The 26,320-nt window shown below is 41.6% G+C and overlaps 1 protein-coding gene across 1 annotated transcript in view; it reads left to right on the top strand.

Moving 5' to 3' along the window:
- LOC148026212 (Endoplasmic reticulum vesicle transporter protein) overlaps positions 1-26,320 on the top strand; it is a 122,010-nt gene that overhangs the window by 32,849 nt on the left and 62,841 nt on the right. Inside the window, exons 4-5 of the mRNA XM_087693492.1 lie at positions 20,602-20,677; positions 23,432-23,499. Of these exons, the coding sequence (XP_087549618.1) occupies positions 20,602-20,677; positions 23,432-23,499 (144 nt within the window). The remainder of the gene's footprint in view (positions 1-20,601; positions 20,678-23,431; positions 23,500-26,320) is intronic.

The raw sequence follows: 26,320 nt of genomic DNA on the forward strand, positions 1-26,320 counted from the left end.
TTTGCCCCCGGTGCTCGTATGGCAACTATTCGAGCTGTTCTTGCCTTGGCTGGCCATAAGAGATGGCCTATCTATCAGTTGGATGTGAAGTCGACCTTTCTCAATGGTGACTTGCAAGAGGAGATCTATGTAGAGTAGCCTCTTGGCTTTGGATCCTCAAATGGAAAAGTTTACAGGTTGAAGAAGGCCTTGTATGGCCTCAAGCAGGCTCAGCGTGCATGAAACAAGAAGATTAACTCGTTTCTTCAATCAAAGTTGGGATATCGGCGCTTAAAGGCTGATCCGCAGCTTTATGTGCACACTTCTGCGGCTGGTCGTGTGTTGTTTGTGTTGTATGTTGATGATTTGATTTTGGCAAGGGATCATGCACAGAAGGTCCAAGTGACCAAGACAGCTTTACATCAGATGTTCGAGATGACGGATTTGGGGCTTCTTCATTTCTTCTTGGATCACGAGATTTATCAGTCTCAGAGGGGGATTTTCATCTCTCAGCAGAGATACATTCAGGATCTCTTGGTGACTTTTGAGATGGAGACTCATCGGACCATTTCTACTCCTATGGATCCGAACTGGAAGGCCACTTCACACTCAGATTTTCCCTTGACGGATGCTTTCCGCTACTGTCAGTTGATTGGATCCTCGATTTGGCTACTCAACATTCGTGTTAATCTTTGTTTTGCTGTGGGTCTTTTGGCGGGGTTCATGAGTGAACCCAAACAGGTGCATGGGTAGACTGCGCTGAGGATTCTTTGGTATTTTAGGGGGACCCTAGACTTAGGGATTTCGTACCCCACAGGTTCAGATGCTTTCGATCTTGTTCTTACAGATTGGAGCGACTCGGATTATGGACTGGCGATGTGGCCCAACGGCGGTCTACTACAGGCTACTGTTTTACCTTGGGTACAGGTGTTATCTCATGGAGTAGCAAGAAGCATCCCACGGTAGCTCTTTCTTCTATTGAGGTGGAGTATCGGGCCGTGTCTTCCACCACATGTGAGGTTGTGTGGCTTCGGAGATAGTTGGAGGAGCTTGACTCCCTCCAAACTCGTCCTACTCTTCTGTGGTGCGACAATGAGAGTTGCATTGCCTTGGTACGGAATCCTGTATTCCATGCCCGGACAAAGCACATTGAGATCCAGTATGGGAGGGGGTGTTAGCGGTAGCATTCCTTGGACAGTTGTGCTGTAGCAGGCAGTATGGACAGTGCAGGAGGAGCCACATCAGTAGTCGCAGTGCAATCGGACCAGTTGCCACGTGGCACAGCAATAGTCGGACAATTTTTATGTAATCGGCTGCACTGATTTTGACCATTTTTTCGTGGTATTGTTCTGCTATTTATAGCAGTCCTCCAGTACACTCTAGTTACTTATATATGACAGAGACAGCTTGCTGAGACTGACAGTACGCAGGCTGACGGAGATCGATGTTCTCAAGGCGGAGACATACATATATATTTTCTTTGCATCTGTGTATATTTTTGCATTTCTATATAGCATTCTACACTGCAGATTTTTTGCGTTTCACTATCTCCTTTTCTCTCTCTCTCTCTCTTCTCTCTATGTTCACTCTCTCTCAGTCTTGGTTCCATGCTTTCGCATTGCTGCACTCTGACAGGGGCGAGCAGTTTTCTTTACAGCGACCACAATCGAGATCCTTGCCTTTCAGATTGGTTTAGTGATTGCTTGTGGTGAGGCACAACCTAATGGCCTATGCCACATGACCCATTTTCTTACTGAGCCGACAACCGAGGGATTCGTATTCCATAGCTTCTAGGCATTAGCCATATCTTAGAAGCCTATGAACAATGAGTATCTTTGGCATTTTCGCCTAGGGTATCTTGGCTATGACTCTCTTTATAAGTTGTCTCGCTGTGAGATGGTTGAGGGTCTTTCTGTCTATGCATGTCAGCTTAGGAAGTAGCACCATACCCCATTCCCTTAGCAGTCTACACATAAAGCTGAGGCGTCTCTTAGATTAATTCACGTTGATCTTTGTGATGATCATTTGAGATACATCTAGGTATACTTCCTCAACCATAAGACTGATGCTCTCACATATTTCTCTACTTGGATGCTGCTAGTTCATAACCAGACGGGTCGTCATGTTGGTTGCATGAGGAGCGATAGTGGTGGTGAGTTCATCTCCCACGAGTTTTCCAAGTTTCTATAGCAGCATGGTATCTATCGCCAGCTCACCTCAATCAACTTCCTGTCTCAGAATGAAGTCGTAGAGCGTAGGAACTAGACAGCCATGGAAATGACACGCAGGCAATTGCTTCGGTTAATTCATACTTGGCTTGACTTAGCTTACTCAGTTATCATTCTTAGTCAGTATTTCACAACACCTAGAGTGTCACATTGGATTGCATGTCTTCGTGTGTTGTGTTATTTATGGTGTACTTATTCTTATAGCCTCACCTATGGTTCTAGTTTATGTTTGTAAGGGTACACTAATTCTGATTGGGTAGGAGATCTTGATACTCAACGTTCCCATGGCGGCTACCTCTTCACCTTGCGCACACCTCTCATTTCTTGGTCTAACCGTAAGCAAGAGACAATGGTTTCTTTTACAGTCGAGGTTGAGTATAGGGCTCTCTTTGATGGCACCACCGAGACCATCTATTTGAGAAGCTTGTTGGTAGCGCTTCACTTCCCTTGTGACTCTCCCACTGTTGTCTATTGTGACAACTAGAGTGTCATTGCCCTTGTGGGCAATCTGATCATCACATCATAGATGCGGCATGCAGGAGTCCACTTCCACTTTTCCAGCAAGCAAGTTGAGCTATGCTCTTAGAGTTTGTGCCTTTATTAGACAATTTTGCAAACATTTTGATCAAAGCGGTCAATTGGCCGGTTCTTCAGTACCTTCTATCGAGGATCGACTTGGGTACATCCTCCCCTACTTCTTCAGATTGACGGGGAGAGAGTGTCATGAGGACAAGTATTTTTGAAACCTCACTTAACATGTGGATTAATTTTTAATCACATGATTAAGCAAGTGTTGCACATGTGAGGTGCAACTAGAATTAATGTAAATTTACGAGCTCGGGACCCGAAGAAATCACGGGATATCAAAGGCAAAAGTTGCTATAAGTTATGCCGCACAGGTACTTGGTGGTATCTGGTGCCAGTTGTTGGCCCAGGTCATCCATTTGGCCATAAGTGTCAGTTAGTGACATTAGAGAAGTGGCGTTTAATGGTACCTTATGCCAATCTGATAGTTAAAGATGACGTAGAGACACTCGGGAATGGAAGTTGCCTAGCCAATTTAATTATTGGCTAGTCAGATTATTTATTAGGGCACCAAAATAATTATTAGATTAATTTTTCAGTATTTAAAGACTGAAAAGTAATATTTAATTATGAAAAATGCTGAAAAAACCGTTTGGGAAGGCTGCCACCTGTCAAAAATGCCCATGCAAGACTGAAAAACATCTTTAGAGGCTGGAGAGAGGCATTTTAGTGTATTCAGCCTGCAAGAGAGAGGGAGGAGATGCTGCTGGTCTGATTTGCAGCCATTGGAGGACCTTCTGAGGCAACCAAGGGTAGGAGAAGACCGATCATCAGTAGGTTACAACATCTATAGGTTATTGAGACAGGGCAGCAACAATAGATAACTGATTTTCTTCAGTTCTTTGCATCTACAAGCTATTGTGATAGGGCAATAGCTGCATTTGACTAATTTTCAGTCATTCTTCGCGACAAAACTCTGAATTTTTCTCTCTCTATAGCTTTCTCTCTCATGTCCTAGACATTTCACAACCTTGCTCCGAAGATCTCAGCATTTGGACCGTTGGAGATTGAGAAATTGCAAATTTCTTTGCTGTAAACCCTAATTTACAGCAAAAATTAGGGTTTAGCAGCAGCCTTGGAAAGCGTTCCAGATATTGCAAGCTCGAAGACTTGGATTCAACAAGGTTGAAGATGAGTTTCAGCTAAATTCAAGTGGAGGACTAGCCAGCCATGGAATTTGGGGCATTTCCATCGTGTATGAAGTGGGTGAAGGCCAATTAAGTGCCCGAATCAAGGGGCAAAATAGATTAAAAACTTGTTGGTCACTTTGGACAACAGGGGGAGTTTGGATTGCGAAGGGGGAGTTTGGATTGCGAAGGGGATTGGGAGAATTCCATGGTAAATCAACTTCTTTATCAATAAGGCTAAAGAAATACCGAAAGGGGCACCAATTTTGGGGCCAATCGAGTGTGCATTGTCCAAGATCCGTAGGTAAATTTGTATTTTCAGATTTGCATTAATTGTTTTTTGCTGTAATTAAGTTGTAGTCATGGATTTACCACCCATCCACAGAAGGAAGGCTGGTTACATGGTTCCATTGCCGGGATATCACTTAATCCCTTGATTAGGTGGACCCAAGGCACCTGATTGCAAGCCAAAGCTTTGTGCTTGTGCTGATTTTTACTCTTAGCTGAGAAAGTATAGCAATATGTCTTCATATAGTGAGATGGATTTAAGCATGATGATGCCTCTTAGTATGAACGTTCATATGGGAATGACGGAAATGCAATGCTTGACCTTGGACAAGCTGAGACCATGGACATCAAGTTGAAAATGTTGCTGTTGGGTAAGATGTATGGCCTTCAGGGCATAAGGAGGCTGATGACCAGCAAAGTGAAGACAAATTTGCTGACCGGTTTAAGAATCCGATGAGGACGACAACAAATCTCTTTGCTGAATTGGCAAAGGATCCTCAATTTACCTGAGTTTTGAATGCTCTAAAGAAGGACAGTAAAGGCAAGAAGAAGAAGACGTCTTCTACACCCTCGGGACAGCAAGATGCACCGAAGATAATGCCAAACCCTTCATTTGAAGCTCCCAAAGATGCTAATGAAATAAAACAATTGGTATCTATGGGGCAAGGAATGCTAGTGCAAGGCCATCATGAAAGTGCCAATCCAATGGATTTTGGACAACCGGGCATGCATGCTACGATGGGGCCGCTTGGATATTTTGGTGGAAGCACAATTTTTCATACTATGGTTGGACAAGGACCACATACGGGAATGTATGGCACAAATCCCTGTGGCATGCACCAACCAACGCATGGTGTGCAAGGCCCAATGTATTCACGTATGGCTGGAAATATGCAAAACCCTATGTATGCCAGCATTGGCTTGATGCTTGGGGCACAAAGTAGCATGTTTGGTACTGCATTTTTATCCCCGAATGCTTATGGGGCTCAAGGAATGAATGTTGGTCATGCAAATGCTCTGTTTGGCGTTGGTTTTGATGTAAATTCAGCAAATGTATTCCTTTTGCAGCCAGCCAGTGTGTGACAACTTGACACCCAAAGGGGCAGTAAAAGACTATGATGAGGGTGGAAAAGGAGTGAAGTTTGAGTCCTTCAGCGGTGTACAAGATAGGCTGAAAGGTTTGACTTTCATTCAGCAGTGTACAAGATAGGCTGAAAGGTTTGACTTTCATTCAGCAGTTTGATGCAGCCTATTCAGGGCAAAACGTCACGGAATCCTCAAAGATTCGAAAGGCAGCCACTTTCTTGAAAGGGAATGCATTACAGTGGTGGTCCACTCTTTTGATGCAAGGTAGAGCACCGTCAACATGGGTGTAATTCAAGCAAATGTTTGCATGGAATTGGTTGATAAGTGCCTTTGAGGTGGACATCATGACAGCTTGGAATAAGTTGGATGCTAAGGAATGTAAGAATTTGGAGCAATATAATAAGAAGTTTTGGAATGCATTGCTGCCTATTACTTCTTATCGCCCCCTACCCCTTCATGAGCAAGTGAAAAATTATGTTTGTGGGCTGCCAAAGGGATCAGGGATTTTTGCACAGTTACAATCAAAAAGATGGCATGATCATGAAATGCTTGTACAATGTGCATGTGTGGGCTGAAAGCTTGAACTGCACATTTCTTTGCATAGGAAAGTCACATGAAGTTTCTGATATAGTTTTTGCGATGTACACGGAAAAAGCTTTCATATGACACCCATATTGGGGGATCCCTAAATTTTAGGAGGACCCTAAATTTTAGGAGGTCCCTAAATTTTAGGAGCCTCGAATTAGCCTAAAAATGCTAGCCCTAAAAAATAGGGATGTCATTCTAAAAATAGTAAATTCTGTACTCTGATTGTGCTTACTAAATTTGGTTGTTTCTATTCTTGACAGTATTCAGCCCAAAAAGGAAGGCCATAGAGAAGAGACAAGTGTCAAGACACTTGTCACACAAGTTTTCAAGTGTCCCACCACTTGTCACATCTCATGACATGTGGCTGGACACTTGTCTTGTGCTACTCCACTTTCCCCTTTTGTACTAGCTCTTCCCCCTCCTATAAATAAGAGCTCGTTTTTCTTCATTCAGCATCATTTTTCTTTGCTGTAAACTCATGTACAACATCCACAGATAGCCAGAAACTGGCCCCATCCATGCTCATCATCATCCCCCACTTCTCCATTATCAAATTCCTCCATATTCCCTCTTCCATCACTGCTGTTTTACAGGACAGCAAGCCTGTAAATTCATTACAGCATCTCCTTCTCGAGCTCTTTCTTCCATTTTAGCAACAAGAAGCAAGCCCTATCCATGTATTGCTGATCAACGATGGAGAAAGGCTAATTTCCCCTCTTTCTTCTCTCATACTGTAAAGAAATAAGTTCTTATCATTGCATAATAGATAATACATATGTGTTTGTACATCTTTGCATGATCTTGTGAGAGTGAGAATTACTTCTCCTCACTCTCAGGTTGATTGTAACTGAGCTCTTCCCTAAGGGACTTGGGTTGAGCAGAAATACATTCCTTCGGGGAGGGGGGGAGGGGGTTTTGCCCATCTTCAACCCTCAATCTTGTCTCCATTACTTTTACATTTTCATGGCTGTAATTTTGTGAGTAATTTTCATTTTCAGCTTTAAGTGTTCATTCTCTTTTATATTAAATCTCGAAAACAAGCAAATATCATAATTGTTAAGCATAGTATGTTGTTCGGGGCATTTACAGTGGTATCAGAGCTTTGGCTCGGTCCTCACCCCAACACTGGTAGTGCTTACAATTATAAGTTTGTTTGTTTTCAGCCCTTGCATTGAGTGCTTGAGCATATTTTTCTTAGAGTCTCAATGGATCAATCGAGTACTATCCTTCAAGCCATTCAAAGTCTTAGAGAGGAGAATCAGCAAATTCGTGAGCAACTTCTCAAACTAGAAAATGTTGAGAATCCCAAAGAATTCAAGGAAAGAAGCCCATCTGCTTCAAGAAGACAAAGCCATACCAATGAAAGGAGCCGATCAAGAAGTCCAACTACTTCTAAGAGGCAGTCCCATTCTACTTCAAGACAAAGAAAGAGATCGCGTTGAAGCTCATCCTCTTCTTCAAAGTCATTTGGCGCCTACTCTGATGGACCCTCTTCTAGTGACGAAGAGTCACACCCTTCTTGTGGAAGACCTCATCATCGTCAAAGGCATCGACATTCTTCACCCTCGTCTCCATCTTCATCCCCATCAAGCACTTCATCATCTTCAACCTCAAGATCCGGGCATGGACGAAGGCATAAGAAGAAGAAGACTAAGTCACTATCTCAACTTGAAAAGAAGATCAAGTTCAGTATGTATGATGGTTCCCGAAATCCTGATTTTCTTCTGAAGTTTATTCGTCAATTTGAAATTTTGTATGATCGTGACAAGTATAAAGAAAAAGAAAAGATTAAGTTTGCAGCTTTACATTTGACCGACTTAGCCCATACTTGGTGGACGGGGTTGGAATATGATCATGTTGCCCCAAAATCATGGTGGTTACGATGTGATTCTTGGCATGCCCTGGAATCATAGAGTAGATTCAACTATCTTCTCTCAGAAAAAGAAGGTAGAACTCACCAACAAAGGCAAGAAGTACGAGATCCAAGCTGGAGTTTCTAGAGACACCATACCAATGAGCGACTTCAGCTCTTGGAAAAGTATAAAGATTGTTTTTCGGAAGATCTTCCGAATCAGCTTCCCCCAGAAAGGCCAAAAGACCATCATATTGATATTATTCCGGGTAGTTCTCCTCCTAATATAGCACCATACCGTGTGAGCCGTCCTCAACAAGAAGAAATCAGAAAGCAAGTCGAAGACCTACTCAATCGTGGGCTAATTAGGCCAAGTAGCTCACCATTTTGTTCACCGGTTGTTCTTGTTCAAAAGAAAGATGGCACATTTAGGATGTGCATTGATTATCGAGCCCTTAACAAAATCACTGCGAAGAATCGGTTTTCTATTCCCAGAATTGATGACATTTTGGATCGTCTAGGAGGCTCAAAGGTTTTCAGCCACATTGATCTAAAGAGTGGTTATTATCAAATTAGGGTAATACCACAAGATGTACACAAAACTGCTTTCCGCACTTCATACGGTCTTTATGAATTCTTGGTGGTTCCTTTCGGATTAACCAATGCACCAGCCACCTTTAATCGAATGATGGAGCGCATCTTTAGAGAGCATCGACAATATGTCGGTACTTTCTTTGATGATATTCTTGTCTTTAGCAAGAATGAAGAGGAGCATCATCAGCACTTGGAGATTGTTCTACAATTACTTCAACAAAATCAACTCTTGGTAAATGGTAAAAAGAGTAAATTTTTCATGTATAAATAAAGTTACCTTGGGCATGTCATCTCTTTTGAAGGGATTCAGATGGATCCTGAAAAGATCAAGATAATCCAAGAATGGCCTCATCTTCATGATGTACATGAGGTGCGATCGTTTCTTGGCTTATGCTCTTATTGCCGCCGCTTCATCAAGCATTTTGCACAAATGGCTTCTCCACTTCATGACCTTACAAAGAAGAAGATCTCTTTCCAATGGAAGGAAAAAGAGAAGGGAGCCTTCACAAAGCTGAAAACAGCTCTTACTTCTGGACCTGTTCTTATCATTCCAGATTTGGTAAAACCATTTGTGGTGGAAGCAGATGCTTGCGATGATTGTATTGGTGCAGTGCTAAATCAAGAAGGACATGCCGTAGCCTTTGAAAGCCGCCGTCTAAATGATGTGGAGAAAAGCAAGGAGGTTCTCATCCAGATTATTCCATTAAAGACGGTTACCTTCTCATGAACAATCGCCTTTGTGTCACTCTTCCTGTTTGACAAAAGGTGCTTAAAGAAAGTCATGAACCCCCTTATGCAGGGCATAGAGGAAGGACAGCCACTCTAAGTGCAATTGAGCGCTACTTTTATTGGCCAATATTACGAAGAGATACACATAACTTCATTGAGGCTTGTCTAGTATGCCAAAAATCCAAGTATGATAGGCAGAAGACTCCAGGATTGTTGCAACCTCTTCCAGTGCCCAAAGATCCATGGGAATCTATCACAATGGATTTCATCTCAGGTATTCCAAGAACACCTCAAGGTCATGATATGATTTGGGTCATAATTGATCGATTCAGCAAGCAATCACATTTTATTCCATGTCATAAAACATTGAAATCCGCACAAGCTGCAAGACTTTTCATTCAACATATCTTCAGATTACATGGTATGCCTTCTGAGATCATTTCAGATACAGACTTCAAATTCACAAGTAACTTTTGGCGTGCTTTATTTGAGAATTTGGGAACCACTTTAAAGTTCTCCTCAGCTTTTCATCCTCAAACTGACGGCCAAACAGAGGTGATGAATCTCACTCTTTTGGATATGTTGAAAGCTTATGTTAGTGAACATAAGTCACAATGGGAGAAATATCTTCCATTATTGGAATTTGCTTACAACAATACAGTGCACTCATCCACAGGGAAAGCTCCAAATGAAATAGTACAGGGTAAAGTGATTCCTCCTCCAATTATTCGCACTAAAGATAAGATTTTTGCTACTGATGAGTTTGCTTCAGATTTAAAAACAGCAATGGATTAAGTTCGAGCCACTATCAAAGTTGCCCAAGAGCGACAAAAGAAGCAAGCAGATAAACGAAGAAGATCTTTGGCTTTTGAAAAAGGTCAATATGTCTTGCTAAAGTTTGATAAAAGCAGGCTCAAACAAGGTTCCGGTCAAAATTCATCTTTTCCAAAGCTCTCTAGTAGATACTTTGGACCCTTCAAAGTGATTGAGAAAATAAATGAAGTTTCTTATCGACTTGAGCTTCTTGCTCATTGGAAAATACACAATGCTTTTCATGTAAGTTTGCTAAAACCTTACATAGGACCAGAACCAAAGGAACCCATTACTGAAGATCCCCCAGAAGTTGAAGAAATAGAGCAACTCTTGGAACCTGAACAGATTTTGTTTCACAAGGATCGAACCACGAGAAGTGGCCTTGTGACATGAAAATTCTTACTAAAATTCAAGAATCTACCCACAACAGATGCCCAGTGGGTAGATGAAAAATTCATGAAGGATTACCCAGACATTCTTCAGCCATATCAAGAAGCTTTTCAGCTGAGGACAGCTGAATAAAAGCCAGAGGGCTGTCACAACTCTATGGAAACAGAATTTGTATCCTTTTTCATTAATTTGTCTATATAATGATTTATTAAAATTGTTTCCTTTGCACTAATTAGATATAAAGAAAAGTGCATTGGAGCTGGCCACACTGATGAGTGGTCACAGGTTATGGCGGACCCACGCGGTGGGTTAGAGAAAAGACAGTTCACACTTTCACCTATATGGCCCGATTGGGCGTCTGTGACCAGAACTCACGCATATCAGGATTAGATTCGCAGATAGAAAGGATTGATGCCTTGAAGTGTGGGCTAGATCCGCCAGAACAAATAGTTACAATCAACAAGATGGCATGATCATGAAATGCTTGTACAATGTGCATGTGTGGGCTGAAAGCTTGAACTGCACATTTCTTTGCATAGGAAAGTCACATAAAGTTTCTGGTACCGTTTTTGCGATGTACACGGAAAAAGCTTTCATATGACACCTATATTGGGGGGTCTCTAAATTTTAGGAGGTCCCTAAATTTTAGGAGCCTCGAATTAGCCTAAAAATGCTAGCCCTAAAAAATAGGGATGTCATTCTAAAAATAGTAAATTCTGTACTCTGATTGTGCCTACTAAATTTGGTTGTTTCTATTCTTGACAGTATTCAGTCCAAAAAGGAAGGCCATAGAGAAGAGACAAGTGGCAAGACACTTGTCACACAAGTTTTCAAGTGTCCCACCACTTGTCACATCTCATGACATGTGGCTGGACACTTGTCTTGTGCTACTCCACTTTTCCCTTTTGTACTAGCTCTTCCCCCTCCTATAAATAAGAGCTCGTTTTTCTTCATTCAGCATCATTTTTCTTTGCTGTAAACTCATGTACAACACCCACAGATAGCCAGAAACTGGCCCCATCCATGCCCATCATCATCCCCCACTTCTCCATTATCAAATTCCTCCATATTCCCTCTTCTATCACTGCTGTTTTACAGGACAGCAAGCCTGTAAATTCATTACAGCATCTCCTTCTCGAGCTCTTTCTTCCATTTTAGCAACAAGAAGCAAGCCCTATCCATGTACTGCTGATCAACGATGGAGAAAGGCTGATTTCCCCTCTTTCTTCTCTCATACTGTAAAGAAATAAGTTCTTATCATTGCATAATAGATAATGCATGTGTGTGTGTACATCTTTGCATGATCTTGTGAGAGTGAGAATTACTTCTCCTCACTCTCAGGTTGATTGTAACTGAGCTCTTCCCTAAGGGACTTGGGTTGAGCAGAAATACATTCCTTCGGGGGGGGGGGGGGGGTTTTGCCCATCTTCAACCCTCAATCTTGTCTCCATTACTTTTACATTTTCATGGCTGTAATTTTGTGAGTAATTTTCATTTTCAGCTTTAAGTGTTCATTCTCTTTTATATTAAATCTCGAAAACAAGCGAATATCATAATTGTTAAGCATACTACGTTGTTCGGGGCGTTTACATTATGAGAGCCGAATTCTTCAGGGTACATAAAAGAATTTGCAGGTCTATGAGAAAGAGCTCTTTGCTATAATTCATGCATTGTCTACGTGGAAACATTATTTGTTGGGGGCTGATTTTTATAGTGCAGATAGACCATCAAACTTTGAGGTACTTTTTGACGCAAACAAAGTTGTTAGAGAAGCATATGAGATGGGCAAATTTTCTCTCTATGTTTCATTTTCAGATTGTACATATCAATGGTAAAAAGAATGTTATGGCTGATGCACTGTCACATAAGCCATAAATTTCAGCTATCAACATGGTTTATCATGCTGGATTGGATGCCATGAAAGTGCAAGATATTGGTGATTCGGACTTTGCTAATGTTTATGATCAGCTTTGCAATGGCCAAAGGCATGAACACTTTGTGCGAAGAGATGGATTTCTGATGATGCATGTACGACTATGTGTCACAAATCAATTAAGGCCTAGGGTTATCACTGAAAGTCATGCTCCTTCGTATGCAGGACATAGAGGTATTGATGCCATGGTCAAGGCAATGGAGCATTTTTTTTATTGGCTAGCTTTGAGGCATGATGTAGAACAGTTTGTTAAGACATGCATCGTATGCCAGAAGGTAAAGCATGATAGACAAAAGATGCGGGGTTTGTTGCAGCCCTCGCCTATTCCAGATAGGCCTTGGCAGAGCATTGCAATGGACTTTATTCTTGAGCTTCCTAAGACACCTACAGGGAATGATGGGATATGGACTATCATTTGCAGGCTTAGCAAACAAGCCCATTTCATTCCGGTGAGGAAGAAAATAAAGATTGATCATATGGCACGATTGTTTTTGCAACACATCTTTAAGTATCATGGTATGCGAGAGTCGATCATTAGTGATTGAGACCCCCGAATGATCATTTTATTTTGGAGGGGCTTGTTTGAGAATATGGGTACCATGCTGAAATTCTCATCATCCTTCCATGCGTAGACAGATGGTCAGTTTGAGGAAGCAAATTCCATAGTGTTAGATCTTTCGAGGTGCTATGTTTCAGACCACAAGACACTGTGGGAGCAGTATTTGCTCTTGGTTGAGTTTGCTTTCAACAACACAGTGCATAGTTCTACGGGCAAAGCTCCATTTGAGGTGGTTGAGGGTGGCAAGAAAGTACCACCTATTTTGCAAACTAAGGATAAGATCTTTGAGGTTGATTGTTATGTGGAAAACTTGAATGTAGCCTATGCAAAGATAAAATATGCACTTCAGAGATCGCAAGAAAGGCAAAAGAAGGCAGTTGAACACCACAGACGTGCTTTGCAGTTTGCAGAGGGTGATTATGTATTGCTGCGTTTTGAAAAGGCAAGGCTGAAAAAGATGAAAGAAAGAGAAAAATTGTATCCGAAGTTGAGTATAAGATACTATGGGCCCTTCTAGGTGTTGGAGAAGATCAGCGATGTGGCATATCGGCTGAAATTACCTCCACATTGGCGGATACACAATGTCTTTCATGTCAGTTTGTTGAGGCCTTTTCATGGCGATGTGCCAAAGGATATGTCTGCTGAAATTCAGCTTGAGGTTGATGAGCTAGATGATGGTCAAAGATGGCGTAGAGACACTCGGGAATGGAAGTTGCCGAGCCAATTTAATTATTGGCTAGTCAGATTATTTTTTAGGGCATCAAAATAATTATTAGATTAATTTTCAGTATTTAAAGACTGAAAATTAATATTTAATTATGAAAAATGTTGGAAAAACCAGTTGGAAAGGCTGCCACTTGTCAAAAATGCCCATGCAAGACTGAAAAGCATCTTAAGAGACTGGAGAGAGGCATTTTAGTGTATTCAGCCTGCAAGAGAGAGAGGAGATGCTGCTTGTCTGATTTGCAGCCATTAGAGAATCTTCTGAGGCAGCCAAGGGTGGAAAAAGATTGATCAATAGCAGGTTACAGCATCTACAGGCTGTTGAGATAGGGCAATGACAGTAGATAATTGATTTTCTTCAGTTCTTTGCATCTACAAGCTATTGTGATAGGGCAACAACTGCATTTGACTAATTTCAGTCATTATTCGTGACAAAACTCTGAATTTTTCTCTCTCTATAGTCTCATGTCCTAGCCATTTCACAGCCTTGCTCCAAAGATCTCAGCATTTGGACCGTTGGCAATTGAGAAATTGCAAATTTCTTTGTTGTAAATCCTAATTTACAGCAAAAATTAGGGTTTAGTAGCAGCCTTGGAAAGCGTTGCAGATATTGCAAGCTCCAAGACTTGGATTCAACAAGGTTGAAGATGAGTTTCAGCTAAATTCAAGTGGAGGACTAGCCAGCCATTGAATTTGGGGCATTTCCATCGTGTATGAAGTGGGTGAAGGCCAATTAAGTTTCCGAATCAAGGGGCAAAATAGATTAAAGACTTGTTGGTAACTTTGGATAACAAGAGGAGTGTTTTGCGAAGGGGATCGGGAGAATTTCATGATAAATCAACTTCTTCTTCAATAAAGCTAAAGAAATACCGAAAGGGGCGCCAATTTTGGGGCCAATCGGGGATGCATTGTCCAAGATCAATAGGTAAATTTGTATTTTCAAATTTGCATTAATTGTTTTTTGCTGTAATTAAGTTGTAATTAGAGATTTACCACCTATCCATGAAAGAAAGGCTGGTTACAGAGGGTGCTTCTATTTTGCTTTCCCTTCAGTTTGAGAGGGGGGTGGCAACTTCTCTTGATAGTGATAGTGATAGTGATGATGCTTATCATTTTTAGATACTCATTCTTTTATTTATTTTTTTGTATTGTACTTATGGACATTTGTAACTTCATCTGTATTGTCAAGATGCTATGATTGTAAAAGGGTACTTGGGGAAGTAAACAATTTCCTTGCGAGGGCATTGTCCAAGTGGCACCATTGCATTGTATTTTGCGTGAGCATAATGTCTTGCATCTCCCTTTGCATTACGCACACATTGACATTTTGTTCATATAAACATGCATCTGTGTGCATTTATCTCTTTTTGAACTTTTAGAGTGGTGGACTTTGGATCCATCATATTCGTGGCATTGCACATGGTAGTCTCCAAGGCAATTCTCCCTAGCTTGCTATTTTACTTTGTTTGTCTTGCTTGCTTCACATCTTTGCTATATTTGTGTCACCCAAACATTAGCTATTGTTCTTCTTCATTGACACCTAGTAATGGTAGGGATAGTTTGCTTGTTTTGTGAAGGTCTTACCATCCCTTATTACTCTTCCGTTCGGGGCACGGATACTCAAATAGGATGATAACTGATTTGAAACCTTTACTTAATGTTAAATCTATCAAAAACTACAATGCCCTAAAGAAAAAATAGTTCATAGCTGATTCCCTCCACCTTTGTGGGACTTGATAGGCCACTGGGCAGCCATCGTGCACACCCTTTGTCCGATGCTTTGGTTGCTTTGGGATGGGATGCCTTGGGGTAAAAGATAAAGAAAAAAAAAGGGGCTTGATTGGCCTTCTTCTCATGGCACCATTATTGAGTCTAAGAGGGGGTGTTGAGCTAAAAATGCATTAGTTCACTTAAACTGTCCAAAAGATGCTTAATTAAGGAAGAAACCTTGTTTATTTAAAAGGAAATGCGTTCCTAGAGAGTGTCTGTATCCCATAAGCATAAACCCACTTGGGAGGGCCCAAACTTTCTATAAATAGGTATGCTGCCTTCCATTCACCCCTAATGTTGTTTTTGCAGGATTTAGGTGTTTCCAGCTTATTATCCACACTCCGTTCGCGGAGAATATCGCAATCCAAGCTGTCCATTGTAATCTTCACTCATCTGGCGCCTATTTCTAGCCTTCTGTCATCATCAGTTTGCTGGTGTTTTCAGCCAAGCGATTACTGTTGTTTATCATCTAGTTGTCGTATAGCTTGTCGTGTTAGTATATTACTGTGTTTACAGGCCCTAGCTGCTACCCTATAGATTTTCTCTCTCCTCCAGCTGTCGCCATCATCTCCTTAGCCTATCACTGTTGTTTTCTCTCTCCTCACTTGCATTCGTTATTTTCTCTCTCCTTACCTGCGTTTTTAGTCTTTCTCTCTCATTTGCGTTTCTAGTCTTTCTCTCTCTTGTACTACTATCTGCATCAGATCTAGCTTTTCTTTGTTGCGCTAGCCGGTGTTTGACTTTTGAAGGTTGCCTTGCTACGATTCGGGATCCGTTCGGAGTTTGACACACTCTTTAGCTCATTATCCCTGCCTTGATCCTTGAGATACAAGAGTTTGAGATACAGTAGTCATTCACTGCGTAGTGTGTTTGGTGCATGAGCATTGTATATTCAATAGTCATATCATTTCATTCATTGTCTCTGAGTTACCCTAACCCTAATTGTGTTCTTCTATCAGTTTGTGCTTTGTTGTACGGTGTTATTTATATTTCTGTGTTAGGGTATTTTTTTCACAACAGACACCACTCGACTGGGGAAAAGATGAGGTCCTGAAAGGCGTGCCTAAGGGTGAAGAAACCCTCGGTGTGATGTAAGAAGACATGTATGGTGCACTCAATAGAGACTAAAAGGAAGTTGTAGTGGAAGTAGTGGGTGGGATGTATGGGAGCTTAAATGGATTTGTCATTTGAGTTGTTGTGGAGAATGTGTTAGGTTCCTTTTGTCCATTAAATGCAAATGAAGAAATAGATGAATCACCAAAATCATATTGACCATGAGATGTAAAAACGGAAGAAAAAGATGAAGAAGGATCCCTTACAATAGATTCTTGCAACTTTTGTATACCTTTTTTTAAATTCCAATAGAAAAATCTATCCTCTACAAGCTCATGTAGCAAACAAATTGTGCACGAATGGAAATTGTACCACAAACTCTCGTGTCTCGAGGAGTGAGGTAGAGGTGCTGAGCAGGAGAGAGTGTCATACTCTTGAGGGATCCCGAAACGTAGGAAAGGTAGTCTCCAAGAGTCGAATGCTAGAAAATGCAGCTATGGAAGTTGGATTTGATGCAGACAGGTAGTGAGAAGAGAGAGAGACTGAAAATGTAGGTTCCATAAGGAGACGGAAAAACTGGGTGACAATAGAAAACTAAAAACGCAAATGCTGATGTGGCACTCCCAACCATAGCAAGGTGATAGTGTTTGGATGGTTGCCAAGAGTAGGATGTGTTCCAAAAGCAATCGTCAATTGTAGAGAGGGGTCGCTAGGCAGCAAACACAGCAATTGTTGGTTGGATCAGCAAGGCAATGGTTAGAAGGTGAGAGAATAGGAGGGTAGAGGCTGGAAATAGGCGCTAGACTGATGTAGACATCAATGGGCAGCTTTGGATGAGACGTCCTTTGCAAATGGGCCGTGGGCAACGAAGCTAGGGGGCTTGAAACATGCAAAAATGAGATTGGACTGAATGGAGGACAACATGTCTATTTATAGAAACTTTCAAGATCTCGTATTGTGCACTATTTTAAAACTCTCTTGAACCACTCACCATTTTAGTGTTTTGATTAATTAAGCATTTTTGGGGCTATTTAAGTGGCTAATTCAGCATGTAATGCTTATGTCAGCTCAAGATCCCGTACCTGCAATAAAAGCTTTCGTGGAGCTAGATCCTTTGGCTACCTCTTTCATACACTCGTCATGCTCCAAGAGAAGCAGGGAACGCTCCTTCCATAGAAGAGTCTCACGAGTCCTTGATGTAAGAAGACTGGTGTAGAAGACATCATATTTTAGAGAGGGTAGCCGAGTCAAAGGAATCATGGCCATATCCTCCGAAGAGATGATCTTGCCGAGGGAAGAAAGCTCATCCCTCAAATCCTCCAATTTGTTGATGTGATTCTTCATGGAAGGAGAGTCATCAAGAGCAAGCATCTGTAATTTCTTCTTAAGAGTAATTTGGTGGGCAGATATCTTTCAATGGTACAAAGAAGCAAGCTTTGTTCACACTTCCATTGCTTGTCACAACCTGGGCACATGCATGAGGATAGAACCCTGTAAGCTCATAAAGAGAAAATATTGAGTTGTAGAATTGAGCGGATCCCATAGAGCTGCATGATCCATCATCAATCCCACTGGATGATCCTCCATGGGATGGGGAATAGGGTGGGTAAGAAACTCCCAAAGATTGAAGGTGTCGAGTATATTCCACCTTACAGGACCAAAGAGAACAATTTGATCCGTCCAAATGGTCTTCTTTGGGAGGAGAAGGAAGAATAAGCCCTTGTACTGATGATGCCATCATAGGCATGCTAGGGTGAGAAGGCCAGGCCCTTAGGGAGACATGGAGAGAGGGAGGAGGTGGCTGCTCCAATTTGTGTGACTTGTCAGGAGAGGTCCCGCTTAGAATGGGGCTGGACCTCCGATCTTCGCGATGGTCACACCGCCTCTTAGAGGAGTGATAGAGATCTCTTCGTTAGAGTCATCAAAGCCATTGAACCGGTGATAAGACATCTTCAACACATGCAAACACCCACAAAAATCTGCATTTTGCTGTACATGGTCCTGTACGGTGGAAATCAGCTACACCTCCGCAACGGAAGGACTGTAGATGGCCTACTTGAGTTGTATGGATTAGTAGGACGCAGAAAATTTGCATTTCCAGCAAGGGGCAGATGGCTGAAAATCTGCATTTTCAGCTAAGGGGGGTCTCCTCTCAAAGGGGTAACTCTGTGTACTCATTTCGATCATGATACCATGTGAGAGTGCACAATACAAGAGAACCATGAACACAAAGAGAAAGAGACAGAGAGAGACAACAAGAGATAAAGAAAGAAATCTGCACTGACTGAAAAGAATGTTGAATACAAAGGAAAGGACTGATCAGTCCTTGCACGCAGCCTGAGGCATTAGTGAGGGCACCGGATCAGGGTGAAATGATGAGAGCAGCACGAGGAGTAAATGATGTGCCAACTAGTGGGCATGGCTATAAATAGCCTAAAATGTTGGAAACTGGCCGACCAGCAATAAGTAGGTCCATAAATGCTATTCGACATGCATAAAAATGCTGACATGGCATCAAACTGCCTGACGATTGCTGACGTGGCAGTAATAAATGCTGATGTAGCAGTCAACAGCCATTTGGGGTGCACAGGTGCCAAACACCGACTGAAAGAAGAAATGCAAACTCTAGAATGAGCTGCCTTCTTTGTCAAAGCACATGACAGACATGTTAGAGCTCCTAATGTCCCTGTCTGACTCAGACAGAGGCTCACAGGAAGGAGCTGCCTTCTTTGTCCAAGCACGACAGACATGTCAGAGCTCCTAATGTCCTTGTCTTACAAGACAAGCTATACCAATGACATATGGGTGTTGGTGACAAAGCACAACCGTGAAGAGGTAATGGGGGTGAAGAAGTGTGGACGTGCGATGGTAAGGTGGTCGAAGAACCATTGGTGGAAACAACTCAGGATCTACCTAGGGGTGCTCTATACAATGAGATGCATAGAGTAATGCTAAATGATGAGAATGCGCATGTAGTAGGTGCCTCTTGGACAGTGTCCATTGTGGAGAAATTGTTCACTTTCCCAAGTACCCTTTTACAAAGGTGACGATGACCATCCAGTGCAAAGGCAAGGTTCAACAGGGAAAAGTTGAATCGTGATGCCAAATTGATGCCATAGTTGGCACACTAGCTGGATAGGGCCCAAATTATGGCTGCCCAGGTCAGTCGGCCCACCATTAGAGTCTTCATCTTGCTAGAAATGGAATGCAGTGGTGTGGCCTCCACCTAAAGTGTCTAGGTCTGATTAAATGACAAACACAATGTCATAGCTCTAAATGTCCTCATTAGACTCATACTGAGGCACACAAGTAGGAGACGACTATACATGACACACATGACTATTAATATCCACTTGCAAAAGGCCAATGAAGATGAAATGGATTCGAGGGTGGCAGGACTAGTGCCATTGCTGATGAAGTTTGCCAACGATGGAGGCATTCAAGGAGTAAGGTCCCCTTTCTAGATGAAAGGTTGATCCAATTGGAGGCCACCATAGGCCAGTGGGAGTGGATGGGCCTTGAATGGATCACCCTTGAGCCCAAAGATATCCAATGATGGAACATCCCCTGGATCTCATATCAGATTTGATAACAATATATTTTATTCCTCTCTATCTTGACCACATATTAGAGATCTCTGTGTAAATCTTTGCATAGCACCCTTATATCTGATCACTTACCAAACCCTGATTCTTAGGTGATAGGGAACTGGCCATAGCAATTTCCTCATATGAGGTAAATGCATGGATAAGCACTCTGGCTGCTAGATGAATCCCCCTCCATGAACCTGAAATTTTGTGCAATTGTGAATCTGGTGTTAGCTTTGGCGATCCTATGATCTCTTTAGGGTAAGAAAATCCCGTTGAGAATCAGCCATTGGCAAGCACATGTCATTTGCTGGTGATATAGATGAGGTTGAGAATTTTTTAAAGATGTGTTGTCTAGTAATCAATTGTGTTCTATTTAGCATGAGAATGGGATGGGCATCTAGGTGGGACTCAAGGTGGTGTTAGTGATCAGCCATCATACACACTTCTATTGCACTCCATTCACTTTAACCGGATTGGGGAGAGTGTTATCAATTGCCCAATGTGAGGCAATTTCTGCTTTACTGCGTCATAAATCATTCATCATTATGGATGTTTTTATTTCTGTTTTGTATGTACTGCTTGATGGAGGTGGGCTACAAAGAAAGTTTGATCAGATGATCTTTCTCTAGGCAGCATGCAACTGCTAACTTCAAATTCTTATAAATTAGCAACTTTTGATATGTGAACTTTTTGTATGCTGTTTTTCTCTTCCAGATGTCTGTTGATCATACACAAGGAGAGACACTGCCAATCCACATCAACATGACGTTCCCAGCATTACCTTGCCAAAGTGAGTGTTGTCTCTCATCTAATGGGCTTGAAAGATGCTCATTTGTTTCATTTTTGCAGATACACAAATTAGCAGATGTCCTCTTGAAAAAATTCAGAATAAGAGTAATTGGGAAACTGCATGATAGTTAAGTGGTTTTTAATTTTGAGTCACTTAGGATGTTATTACCATGAAATAGCTGGTAGAAAAGTCTTTGCTAGAGCTGTTGAATATTTTGATTGATGGTGTTTTTGCAAGCCAAACGTGAGTAAGATCGACGTGTTCACATAAGACAAAATAAAGTAGTCTCACAGAAGATGGTCTCACAATCTTGATGCGTGTGAAAATGTGCTAGTTCTGTTTGCAATGGTGTAATACTGTTAAGTTCAGCAGGAAATTCTTGCCATGCAGATCTAGTCATCCAGACGAAATGTAGTCTGTTCGTCCTGCGAATTGGGCAAATGTGAGCTCTAAGTCTGCTGCTAAGCCAAATGCCACCTCCAGAACAGATCAATATGTAGGAATTTTCTGTAACTTCAATTGTTGGTTGCTTATAAGTTATATAGGATCAGTGCCCTAACATGCATAGTATGGACAGTCATATCACGTTCCGCTGGCTGCAGTAAGGATGGAAGTGAAACAACTACAAGGAGGAGTCACCTGCTCGAGAGAAAATCTGCTTGTTACCTGCTCAATATCTAGGAATTTTCTGTAACTTTAATTGTTGGTTGCTTATAAGTTATATATGATCAGAGCCCTAACATGTATCGTATGGGCAGTCATATCACATTTCACTGGCTGCACTAAGGAAGGAAGTGAAACAGCTACAAGAAGGAGCCACCTGCTCGAGAGCGAACCTGCTTATTACCTGCTTGATGTCCTCTTATTGCTGCAGCCCCTAGAGTCCACATGCCTACATTTTCCCATAAGTGCCACCCTCTCCATCCATAAGACTAGATACCTCACACATTAAGTTTTGATTAGCTTTACCTCTTTTGCTTCTGGTTCAACAAGTATCAGGCCATTTCATGCTTAGGGAGTATACTTTTTCAATTCAGCAAATCTAAATCCTAAAGCTCAGCAACCTTGAGGAAGATGAAGATTTCTATTAGGGATGGAGCATGCCATGGAAATGATACCAACTTGGCATCTCCGCAGAACCAAATTGTTTTGAGGTAAGCTTTTCACCACTTGGGAGGTTTTGATATGTGCCCAAAGCTGATTTGCAAAATCCCTGGAGAGAGGGAATACAACTATATATAGTGAAGAAAACAACTAGGGTTTGTACTGAGGAAACACAGAGTGTACGACCATGATAGAAACACAAAGAGATAGACATAGACATAGAAAGCAAAACTCAAAACTCAAACACAAATAGAAGAAGGGATAGAAGAACATAACTCTAAAGTGAACGAATACTGTAAATGAATGTAAGAGTGTACAGATACTCAAGGGCAGAGCAAAATGTTGGAGAGTAACGTCCAGCGGAGACAGATCCCAAGTCTGTGACCACCAATTGGAGTGTGGAGTGCGGAATCTGCAAAATGCTGATGCCAGGAGGCTGAGGCGACAGTTGTAGAAGAGAGAGATGATGCCAGGCGGCTCCAAAAGGGTGCAAATGCAAGCTGAAGGATGTCACCTGATGGAGAGGGAAGCAGCCACACTATCTCCAGGCAGAGGGAGCCCAAACGGAGGTAGTTGGAGGGTGTGGAGATTGATGCCTGGCTGATTTGGGTCAAATGCAGGCACTAGGAGATGTTGAAGATGTTGGCGACGGGAGGTGGATGCCAAACACAGCTTGGAAGATGGTGGCAGATAGTTCGCGACAGCCTGGAGGAAGGTGCCAAGGCACTGCAAGGGTTGATGGAGAGGTGGCAGCAGTTGCGAAGGCTAGACAGCCAGGTGGAGGTAGATCGATGGCTGAAATCTGCACACAAGGGTGAGAAACCTGCAAAAAGGGATATCTCACCTTGAAAAAGGGATAAAGCTGAACGGGGGCAGCTTGCCTATTTATAGATGTTGAAGGGTGCCCCAAAGAATTAGGGTTTTTGGGGGACCACTGAAACTCTCTCGTACTGCTTCCCTTTTTAAGGTTTTTTATTAATCAAGCGTGTTTTGGGGCTGTTTAAGAATCCTAATCAGCTGAAAAGCGTGTTTTAGCTCAACATATACATTACTGGTAGTGATTTGAGAAAAATAAATAGGGCCTCCCCCTTGATGAAGCTCTAAACATTTCTCTCTTGTCAGAAGCATTAAACATGGGAAGTGGCTGCTTTTTGCAGTATTCTGAATGCCTACCAACTTCATTTCTCATGTTGATGTGTGGAAAAACAATTAATTAAAGTAAGCCCGTCTTTGTTCTTCTATGGCTAGTGGTCTATCAATATTTGAGTCCTGATGTTGACATGAGATTAGTGTTAAACAAGTGTGATTAGGCAAGTGCATGTTGATGCTCTAGTGAGAATGAATTGGCACATTGATAGAAAGATTAAAGGAAAATGTCAGTAAAAGTATGCATGCTAGAGAGTGAATTAGTCGATATGCTAGAGAGAGTGAATTGGCATAACGATAGAAAGATCAAGGGCAAATGTTTTATTGATATGATGATTCCTCTTATAGGAAAATCCAACAACTTAAAGGTCCCATGCCCAGGTTCTTAGAGAGGGTGTTTTGGGGTTTTTTGTTTTTTTTTTTTGGGAGGGAGGAGAAGCGGAGGGCAAGTATGGAGAGAGGGAGGAACAATGTGAGGCTTACTTTTCCTATTTTTTCTTGCAGTTTTGAGTGTTGATGCTATTGATATGTCTGGAAAGCATGAAGTAGATCTTGATACCAACATTTGGAAAGTAAGCGTTTTTAAAAAATGGAGTTTCAGAAATTTTCTTGCAATAAGGTGCCTTGCATAGATCTTGTTCTTTGTTTTGTGACTTTTTGTTTAGATCGGAAAAAATGACAAAATCTAAAAGAAAGGGCCCATTGTTTTTGGGACTTTGATATTTTTCGTGATTTAGAGTCTTGTGAGGATGTGAATTTAATGACAAGGTAATGTTTATTGAGGTTACTTTTGACATCAGTCGCATGGGGACACAGATTAATTGCATTCAAAACCATGGATATCTTGATGATTCAGGTGGCTGTAAAATGGTTTGTATCTCTTGCTTGCCAAGATAGATTACCATGATTATTGCTTGAAAAGTACCTGCCCAGCTACACCTTTTTCAGTGTATGCCATATAATGCATCTGTCATCTATGGACATTTAGTGGTCATCAGCGGGTCATTAGTGGCCAGGATACCTGTTATTATGTGACATCAATTGTAGGGGTTTTTTCCTTGAGTGAACGCACGTTAGTGTGCAGGTTAATATTACCGTAGGGTTGTACCTTGTATTCTCATTCTTGTGATTCATTTTAGCAAAGGTGCTCTTGCACGCTTCTTTGCGTGTCCACTCTCTCTCACTCTCACTCTCTACTCCATTACTTGTCTATCAAGGTGTCCATTCGATCCAACAGTGGTATCAGAGCCATTGTGCCGCCAGCCTTGCCGCCATTGCTGCATCGGTTCCATCGCCAGATGGAGTCCCTCATGGCGTTGCTGCATGCAGCCCCCGTCACCTCAATTGTGATATTTTCTGCTGCAGTTTCTCTCTACGCAGCGTGCATGCACTTTCACCCACAGTTTTGCATGCAGTCCTACACACAGCCCCTGCACACAACTCCTCTCAGCCTTGCAGCCAGCTGCTCTAAGCCCTGCCCGCCATTTTCTGCAGATTTGGAAAAAATACTTAGAAACCCTAATTTTTGAAGAAACCCTAATTTTTGAATGGGTGTTTTTTCTGAAATTTCTGCAATTTCTGGTTGGTCTTGCCTGCCTCTGCCATTCTATGCCATTTTTCGCTGCACAGAAAATCTCAAAAACCCTGAAAGTGTAGAAACCCTAGTTTTTGAATTTGGGGGTTTTCAGAAATTTTTGCAATTTCTGATTTTTCTTGCCCATCTCATCCTTAATTTTCCAAGAAATTTTTAGTTTCATATACTTGGTGCCTGGAAATTTGGGGGGTTTTGACCGATCTGCCCAATTTCTGTAATTTCTTGAAATATCACCATGAGATTCAGGCCTTTTGCTGGATTCACCTCCATGGCGTGGGTCTTCATTGAAATTGTGCAAATTCAGCAATTTCTCCAACATTTGTGTGCAAAATTTGGGGATTTCTACACATTTTAGCTTGTTGCCCCAAATTTTTGTGTGTGTGAATGCCCGAACAACATCTACTATCACGTTTGCATTGGTTGTAAGCTTTTTCTCATCTCGCATCTATATCAACATTTGCATTGGTTGTAAGCTCTTTCTCATCTCATTTTACTTTTTAGCCATTTTCTTTTGCACACAGGTGTTGGGACAGCAACACCCTTGTCTATTCTTGGACAACTTTTAGCAGTTGCCTCAGCCGCATTTGTGTATTCAGCATGTGTCGAGATGGCACAAAATTAGAATGAGTTGTTTGGGATTGTTTCTCTTGATGACAAGTTGGATGGTAGCAACTATTCCACTTGGTCGTACATGATGAAACATGTATTGGTTGCAAAAAGCTTTTGGGGAATCGTCATGGGTTTAGAGATATGGCTAGCAAGCCCTAATCATAGAAACATAAAATAGGGAATGGGAATGGGGAATGAGGACAGGGACGCCAAACCTAAGGAATGGGGATGTGGGAACATGAACAACATTAAAAAATTAAAATTCATGAAAAAAAACTAATATTTCACTCATAATTCATGTGGAGTATTAAAGCCAAGGTATATAATCCACAGGAACAAATCATTTTAACTTTAAAGATATCATGTATCATTCTAAAAGTAATCACTATAAATAAAATTACAATTTACAAGGCTCAAGAGTCAAGCTAGTCAATTATAAAACACAATATATATGCCATAAAACAATGAACAATGAACTAAAGTCTAAGCTAAAAGAACATGCCAAAAGAGACTACAAATATGAAGTCTAAATCTCTAGATTGAAGCAAAATGTAGCATGCCAAAATAGCCCAAAGGGCAGCTACAAGATTGAAAGTACAAATGATGGCACAACGGCCCAAGTGTCACATTGCCATCAATGATCATATACATGTGTCTTGATAAGCAAACTAAATCAAAGATCATCATGATGTGAGGATGCTCCAATTGCTCATAAATTGCCAGCCTCATGATCATGTGTACCATGAATTGTTGCATCTTTCTCAACATCAGCATGTCTTCTCTTCTTGTTGCATCTCCCACTTTGTGAATGGATCAGTCTTTGTTGTTGTACTATTATATAACATCCTTAATTAGCACTAACAAATAGCAAATAGTTTGCCCTCTCCAAACCAAGACGGTTCCTCTTCTTTAAAGCAATGTGGGCTTATCTACTCCACAATTGCTCCAAACAAGAGGAGCTATCAGATTGACTCAAAATATGGATGGCTAGCTATTGCTACTCAGGACCATCGGAACCAAAGTCCTCCCACTACAAAGCTGCCCCAATCTTGCAGCAATTCTCCTGTGCATCCCCACAACCAAAAGAATCCTAGAAGGTCCTATAACATAAGAATTGGTCTTTGATCTTTCATCTAGTACTGTGATTAGGCACTAGATGAGACAATATAAGTCTCCACGCATCCATAACC

The sequence above is a fragment of the Lygodium microphyllum genome, chromosome 14 (genome assembly GCF_053477565.2).
Source record: "Lygodium microphyllum isolate KBCC chromosome 14, Lygodium_microphyllum_v1.1.10, whole genome shotgun sequence".
Lineage (NCBI taxonomy): Eukaryota > Viridiplantae > Streptophyta > Polypodiopsida > Schizaeales > Lygodiaceae > Lygodium > Lygodium microphyllum.